This window comes from Tupaia chinensis, unplaced genomic scaffold (assembly GCF_000334495.1).
Source record: "Tupaia chinensis unplaced genomic scaffold, TupChi_1.0 Scaffold000320_1, whole genome shotgun sequence".
Lineage (NCBI taxonomy): Eukaryota > Metazoa > Chordata > Mammalia > Scandentia > Tupaiidae > Tupaia > Tupaia belangeri.
Genome location: NW_006159813.1, coordinates 4,445,708 through 4,454,371, shown reverse-complemented (window position 1 = coordinate 4,454,371; position 8,664 = coordinate 4,445,708). Strand labels below are relative to the sequence as shown.

General features: G+C 45.5%; 1 protein-coding gene across 4 annotated transcripts in view; it reads right to left on the bottom strand.

Moving 5' to 3' along the window:
• The window catches only part of VSIG10 (V-set and immunoglobulin domain containing 10), a 102,627-nt gene that overhangs the window by 13,734 nt on the left and 80,229 nt on the right, over nt 1-8,664 (bottom strand). For all 4 annotated transcript variants that reach the window (XM_006151561.3, XM_006151562.3, XM_006151560.3 and 1 more), the window contains 2 exons: nt 4,483-4,779; nt 1,257-1,517 (listed from right to left, as the gene is read on the bottom strand). In XM_006151561.3, coding sequence (XP_006151623.1) covers nt 1,257-1,517; nt 4,483-4,779 — 558 coding nt within the window. The remainder of the gene's footprint in view (nt 1-1,256; nt 1,518-4,482; nt 4,780-8,664) is intronic.

The following is an 8,664-nucleotide window of genomic DNA, read 5'->3' as shown; positions in this document are numbered from 1 at the left end:
CACACGCCCTATAGCAAAAACCTCTCAAAAAAAAAAAAATTAGAACCTAATTCTCTCTATTCTCTGTGAATATGAGCTGGACTTAGTGACTCATTTCTAATAAATAATGTGTCACCATGAATACCATGGAACTCCTGAAGCTAGGTCATAAAAAAGGTGGCTGCTGGGGCCAGCAGGTAGTGTGGTAGTTAAGGCACTGGACTCTCAGGTGGCCAACCACAGTTTGAATCCTAAATCAGGTGGCTTGCTTTCTCACTTTCCCTTTCTCTCTCTCCATCTGTCTGATGAGTGCATGTGTCCTATAGCAAAATAATAACAATAATAAATAAATATTTTTTTAGAGAGAGATTTTTGCTATAGGGCAAGTACACTCATCAGAGACACAGAAAGAGACAGACAAAGAAAGAAACCACCCCACAGAGGGGAGGGGGATGGCCACACCACAATTCCTTCTTGTCCCTTCTCCTCTTGGAACTTTGGGCACATATGCCCAGTGTGAATTTTAAGCCACCAGTCTGGGACTTGAAACATGGTCGACCATGTGGGGGTCCAGTGCCTTAACCACTATACCACCTATTGGCCCCACATAAATAATTCTTTTTTAAAAAAATGGTGTCTTATGTCTGGACCACTCCCTCCTAGATCATGTGCTCTAGGGAAAGCCGGCTGCCATGTTGGGAGAACACTCAAGGAGCTATAAGGAGTGTCTCACACAGAGAGGAAACAACTCACCAGGCCTATGAGTGAGCACCTTAGAAGTGGGCTTTTAGATGATTTCAGGCCCTCAACCTTTAAGTTTTCTGGCTGAGACTCGAAACCTCATGGAGTCAAGACAAACCATCCCACTGTGCCCTGCCTGAATTCCTGAGCCACAGAAATCATGAGATAATAAATTGTTATTGTTGTTTTTAAGCTGCTAAGTTTGGGGCTAATTTGTTACATAACAGGAGATAGCTAGTATATAAACCCTATCTGTCTTGTTCACTACTCCATCCTCAGCACCTGGAAATGGTACCAGCCCATAGCAGGTACTTGGTTAGTATTTGTCAAATGAGAAAGAGCTCGGAACCAAGAAGCTTGGCTAAGCATCTTTAGAGTTTGACAGAAAGGAAACATAAAGCAATAGAAGAAAGAGAAGAAATTCAGTACACTCTGACACTCTAGGATCTCTCTCCCACAACTACTTTCAAATGACTCTCCCAGAAGAGCAGGAGGCAGGTGAACTCCAAGCCTAGGACAAGGTAAGGTAGACTCACTGATCTGGACCACACAGCTGACCCCCGACTTGGGTCCCACGATGTGGCTCCCAACGCACTTGAACTTCTTGCCATCTGACAGCTGCGACTGGTTCAGCACTTCCACCCCCAGCTTTGACTTCCCCACGATCACACCTCCTGGCTCTTCTGTCCACAGGAAGTCGGGGTCAGGGTAGCCTCCATCCCAGCGACAGGTGAGCTGCAGCAGGAACGATCCTGATGGCATCTCTGCCCAGCACTGGAGAGCTGATGGAGGGGGAGCTGCAAAAAAGCCAGAGGAGAACTTGGACTTGATCACAGACCCTCAGGCTAGCCATTGGGCTGGCTCTAAGGATCACAGATCAGGGCCTTGGAGAAACATCAGACCCAGTTACTACACCTTAATTCCTATGATATTCAGCTATAGCTCCTAGCACAAATGAGTTACTGACAACAGTCAGGCATCCTCTGCTGGGTGTTAAATCTCCAAGGACCTTATTCATCTTTGCATTTCCTGCTAGCCATATAGGGCTATTAAAATTAAAATAAAATGATAACTCCAGTTCCTCCTATCATGCCACCCACATTTCAAGTGCTCATACCATGTTGGGGGCCAGCCATATCAGATCACTCATCACAGTGCTGGATGGTGCTGGTCCTCAGAAACTCAGTGGTGGCCTCCGGCCAGGGGCTTATGGAAGACTAGGTGTTACAGTAGAGAAAGACTTATTCATTTCCACATCCAGCAGATACTCCTTTGTATACCTTTTCTTCTTCTTCTTTTTTTTTTTGGACAGATTTTTGCTATAGGGCGCATGTGCTCACTGGAGAGAAAGAGAGACAGAAAGACAGAAAGCGAGAAATTGCCCCATCCCCAGGGGTATGGCCATGTTACAATCCCTTCTACTCCAGTTTCTTCTTGGGATTTTGGGCACACATGTACATGCATCCGGCATGAGTTCTAAGCCGCTGGGTCTGGGACTTAAACAGTGGTCGACCTGGTGGGAGTCCAGTGTCGTAGCCATTATGCCATCTGCTGGTCCCCCTTTATATTTTTGTTCCTTTTTACTATGCTCATATATTACTAAACACAAACATAAATTTAATAGATTATAAACCTGTAAATCCAATATACTCCATATAAACCTACAAATCCAATATACTCCTTATGCATTAATAATGATATAGCCATATCTATTATATATACAATCATATATTTTCTATTATACATCTAAATAGAAATGAACTTGGATTATTGATGAGTGAATATGTAACATCTACCAGAAAAATGATTAGAAATAAACCACAATAATGGTTAGGGTTCATGTGATTATTTTCTTCTTCCTGTTCATGTATTTCCTACAAGCACTTTATAAATGTCATGATAAAAGAGAACACAGGGGCTGATAAAGGCGCTGAATATCATAGGAATTAAGCAATGTGTCATTATCCTGCCCACTCATTTGTTGTCCTGATGCCTCTGTCATTAGTGTGGATTAGGTGTATGCTCTGATTTCTACCTTGCCTTTATCCAAGATATCTGTATACAGGGATGTTTGGTTGGTGCTACTGTTCGAATACATCCCCCCAAAATGCATGTGTTGAAACTTGGTTGTATTGTGAAGCTATAAAGAACAGCTTCTTCGTACTTATTCTGTTTATGGTATTCAAAGGAGACACCTTTGGGAAGTGAGTAGGCATCAGAGTGAGGCCCCATGGCTGAGCCCTAGGGAGTTAGAAGGAGAGGAAATGAGACCAAGAGACATGCTCTGCTCTACTGTGTGATACCAAGTGGTGCCCTCAGGACTCTGCCAACAGGATGATCCTTACCAGATACACCCCCTGGACCTTGCTCCTCCAGAACCAGGAGCTGAATAAACCTCTGTTCTTTATAAATGATAGACTTAGCATTTTCTATTATTAGCAACAAAATGGGCTAGAAGGGTTGGTATTTCCCTACCCCCACAAGAGATTCTCTGTGCTGTTTCAGAACAGTGCTAGAGGACATTTGCCTGGGATGGCCACAAGGGGTTCACAAGAAAAATGCCAAAGACAGATCAACGGATACATGTGGTATGTCCATTCAATGGACTATTATTTAGCTATAAAATGGAATGCAGTACTGACACTGTACGTTACAATGCTATTGTGTGAAAACATTATGCTAAGTGCAAGAAGCCAGACGCAAAAGGCCACATACTGCATGATGCATTCACATAAAATATCCAGAATAGGTAACTCCATAGAGTCAGAATGCATATTGGTGGTTGGCAAGGGCTATGGAGGAGGTAGGTGAATGCTTTATGGGTACAGGGTTTCCATTTGGTGTGATGAGAATGTTCGGAACTAGAAAGAAATGATGGCTAGTGAGAGGGTTTACTAAATGCCTCTGAATTGTACATTTTACAATGGATTATGTGGAGCCAACCAGTACTGTGGTGGTTCAGGGGGCTGGATACCACATGGGTTGACAGTGAGGTTTGAATCCCAGACCCGGTGGCTTGAAAGACACACTGGGGGGTGGGGGGACCAGCAGTTAGTGTAATGGCTATGTCGCTGGACTCCCATGTAGTCGACCGCGGTTCGAGTCCCAGACCCGGTGGCTTAAAATTCACGCCGGGCACGTGTACGTGCATGCCCAAGATCCCGAGAGGAGAATGGAGGGGAGGGAATTGCAGCGTGACCATCCCCCCTGGGGGGTGATTTCTCGCTTTCTGTCTCTCTGTCTCTGTCTATCTGGCGAGTACACGTGCCCTATAGCAAAAAATTCTCAAGACACACTGGGTGCCTGTATGTGCATGCCCAAAACCTTGAAAGAATAAAGAAGGGACTGCAGCATGGCCATCCCCACAGGGGATGATTTCTCATTTTTCCTCTGTTTCTCTCTGATTCTCTCCAAAAAGACTTTTGCCCTACAGCAAAAGTTTAAAAAAAAATAAATAAATAAAATGGATATTATACACTTTGACTTCAATAAAAAAAAAAAGAGGGTATGAGGCTTGACATTAGTTCCCTTCTGCAGTTCACAGAAACTCTCTTATAGCCCTGGTTAGCAGGAAATTTCTAGAAGGGGAGATTCCATCTTTAGCATGCAGAAGCTGCTGGGGACACAAGTGCATATTTAGAGAGCTGCAGAAACATGCTAAGACCCATGCAACAGACATGTCTTGGAAGACATGAGGAAGAAGTACAAATACACAGTGTAGAGAGGGTAAAGGTGAAGAAGTGGTGGGTGCCTCTTACGCACAGTAGACGAGGAGCTCGGTGGTCACCTTTCGATGTCTGCCGCTGAGCATGTTCATGGCCAGGCAACTGTAGTTCCCTTGGAGGTTTTGCGACATTTGCAGCAGTGCAAAGCAGTTGACGGTCAGGTTGTTTCCCAAGGGCTCATAGGTAGAACTCTGGAACCACCATTCGACCATGGGTGGAGGCCAAGAGGTGCTGTTGCAACTAAAATCCACCTGGGAGCCCTTGGCTGCATAGAGGGTGCCATTGGGGAGTATGCCGGTGCTGGAGATGTTGACCTCAAGCTGGTAAGGGCCGCCTGTGATGGACAGGGGGAACAGAGATGGAATTAATTACTTAAGAATTAATTACATTTAAGCTCCCTACCAGCTCTAATAGACTACAAATGGTCTGGAAGACAGTATCTATCAAATACTATGTGACAACACTGTGCCAAGTGTCCTGAATCACTCTCTTCATTTACTCCTGGGCCATTATGTGAGATTTATGGAGGACAGGGGGCTATATCCTTATAGAAAAGTGTGCATTGATCCTTTTAAAATTGTTCTTAATTACTAGAACATGCATGTACTTGCCAGAGAGAAAGAAAGAGAGCGAGAGAAAAAGAGAGACACACACAGAGAACCCCTCCAATGGGGCGTGGTCACACTCAACCTATTCACTTCAGTTTTTCCATCTCATCAGGATTCTAAGCATAATGCACACGTCTGGTGTGTTTTTCAGCCACTGGGGACAGGGTTCAAATTGTGGTTGAACTTGTGGGATCCAGATCCCAATGTACAGTGTTTAACTGGGGTCCCATAAGGCCAGTCCTAAATTGTTCCTTTAAACAACAACAACACTGCAGAGGCCAGCAGGTGGCGTACTGGTTACATTGCTGGACTCCTACATGGCCAACTGCAATTCGAGTCCTGGACCCAGTGGCCTGAAAAATCACGCTGGGCACGCGTGTGTGCATGCCCAAGATCCCTTTTCCTGCACAGGTTTTACTTGTACCCTTTTCACTATAATATGTCACACTGCATACAGGGTGACGCTGGAAGTCCTCCTACGGAATCCTGGAGCCTGGGAGCAGTCTTGGAGACCCCCAGCATATCACACTGAAAAACAGGAAGCAATGGTTCCAGTCCTAACTTCAGGTCCTAGACCTAGCAGCTTGAGAACATGCCAGGAGTACGAGCATGCATGTTCAAAACCTGGAAAGGAGGGAGAAAGGAGATTGTGACATGACCATTCCCCATTGGGGGGTGCTTCTTCACTCTCTCTCTCTCTCTCTCTCTCTTTGTCTCTCTCCTGTGAGCACACTTACTAGCTGTATAACTCTGGGCAACACTCACCGCTCTACACTGTGCCAAGTGTCCTGAATCACTCTCTTCATTTACTCCTGGGCCATTATGTGAGATTTATGGAGGACAGGGGGCTATATCCTTATAGAAAAGTGTGCATTGATCCTTTTAAAATTGTTCTTAATTACTAGAACATGCATGTACTTGCCAGAGAGAAAGAAAGAGAGCGAGAGAAAAAGAGAGACACACACAGAGAACCCCTCCAATGGGGCGTGGTCACACTCAACCTATTCACTTCAGTTTTTCCATCTCATCAGGATTCTAAGCATAATGCACACGTCTGGTGTGTTTTTCAGCCACTGGGGACAGGGTTCAAATTGTGGTTGAACTTGTGGGATCCAGATCCCAATGTACAGTGTTTAACTGGGGTCCCATAAGGCCAGTCCTAAATTGTTCCTTTAAACAACAACAACACTGCAGAGGCCAGCAGGTGGCGTACTGGTTACATTGCTGGACTCCTACATGGCCAACTGCAATTCGAGTCCTGGACCCAGTGGCCTGAAAACTGGGCACGTGTGTGTGCATGCCCAAGATCCCTTTTCCTGCACAGGTTTTACTTGTACCCTTTTCACTATAATATGTCACACTGCATACAGGGTGACGCTGGAAGTCCTCCTACGGAATCCTGGAGCCTGGGAGCAGTCTTGGAGACCCCCAGCATATCACACTGAAAAACAGGAAGCAATGGTTCCAGTCCTAACTTCAGGTCCTAGACCTAGCAGCTTGAGAACATGCCAGGAGTACGAGCATGCATGTTCAAAACCTGGAAAGGAGGGAGAAAGGAGATTGTGACATGACCATTCCCCATTGGGGGGTGCTTCTTCACTCTCTCTCTCTCTCTCTCTCTCTTTGTCTCTCTCCAGTGAGCACACTTACTAGCTGTATAACTCTGGGCAAATCACTCACCGCTCTTAGCTTCTATTTCCTCATTTGCAAACTGAGGGTGATGAGAGTACCCAGTTCATGGGGTTGTTGCAACAATGAAAAGAGTTAGTGCAGTGGGGCACTCAGAATAGCCTGACAGATTGCCAGGCCTTGTTTTCATTTCTGAACTTGTTTTTGGAGAGGTTTTGTTTTGTTTTTGCTATAAGGTGCATGTACTTGCCAGAAAGAGAGAGACAGAAAGCGAGAAATCACTCCCCAGGGTGGATGGCTATGCCACAATCCCTTCTCCTCCATTCTCCTCTCGGGATCTTGGGCACACATGCACATGCAACCAGTGTGAGTTTAGGCCACCAGGTCCAGGACTTGAACCGTGGTCAACTACATGGGAGTCCAGTGACGTAGGCATTACACCATCTGCTGGTCCCCATTTCTGAACTTCTTTCTGGTCTCCTAAAATGTCCTGCACTGTTGGTGTCCAGTGCACCTAAGGCACCATGTCCCTTTGGATGAGAAGAATATATCTTCCTCATAAAAATATGTAATTATTAGTTGTCAATTAAAAATTCTTAAAAGGGAATACATTGAACAGCCGTTCATACTAACGTAATTTAGTGTGCTACTTCTCCAGGAGACATTCTCTTTCAAAAAGAATAATCCAGGGCCAGTGGGTAGTGTAATGGTTAGGGTTCTGGACTCCCACATGGCCAATCACAGATCAAGTCCTGGACCTGGCAGCTTGAAAATCAAACTGGGCAGGTGTGTGTGTATGCCCAAAATTCCAGAAGAACTGAGGAGAAGGGACTGCAGCATGGCCATCCCTCTAGGATATGATTTCTCACTTTCCGTCTCAGTGCCTCTCTGTCTTTCTCCTCTCTGGTGAGTGCATGTGCCCAATGTCAAAAACCGAGGAACTCAAGAAAGAAAAAAAGAAAGAAAGGAAGGAAGGAAGGAAGGAAGGAAGAGGGAGGAAGAAAAACAATCTAGGGGCAAGCAGATGATGTGAGGGTTAAGGTGCTAGATCCCACATGGTCAATTGCACAGTTCTAGTCCTGAACCTGACAGTTTGAAAATCAGGCTGGGCACGTGCGTGTGTGTGCCCAAAATCCGAAAAGAAGAACAGAGAAGAAGGAACTATGGCGTGGCCATTCCACCTGGGGGCTGATTTCTCTCTCTCTCTCTCTCTGGTGAGTGCAAGAAACGCTGGATTCCTCACCCCCAGCTCCGCCCCCAACAACTGTGATTTGAATCCCCGGGCTAGTCAGCCTGGAACACACTGGGCATGCACTCAAGTGCTCCAGATCCAACAGGCTGGAGGAAGAACTGTGGTGTGATCAGACCCCGTGCAGGGTGCTCCTCTCCCTCGTTCTCTCATTCTTATGTGTGCACACACGCTATTATGAATAAAGAAAAAAAGAATCCAGGAAGGGTAGTGCTTAGTAAAATGAACAGACCTATGGTTATAGAATTTTTTTTTCTTAATTTGCAAGAGGGCATGTGAGCTTACCAGAGATAGAGAGACACACAGAGAGCGAAAATAAGAAAGCAGCCCCTAAGAGGATGGTCATATCACACTCCCTTCTCCTCTGTCTTACCCTCCCCTTTTAGGATTTTGGGCAGGCACATGTATGCAGCCAATGTGTTTTTCAAGCCACTAGATCTGGAACTCAAACCATGCACTCAGCCATGTGGGATCTAGTCACCCTAACCACCATGCTATCAGCTGGTCTGTGTAGAATTTTTAACAGAAACAGCCCACTGAAAAAAACTACTTGTGAGAGGAAAAGGTATAGTGTGGATTCCACTCATAAGTGGCCATACCCTAACGCCACTGTATAATTACAGAAAGTGTAGATTTAAGGACAATACAAGAGTACTTCAAAAAGCTCATGAAGGAGCTGGCAGATGGCATGGTAGTTAAGGTGCTAGACTCCCACATGGCTGACCACAGTTCA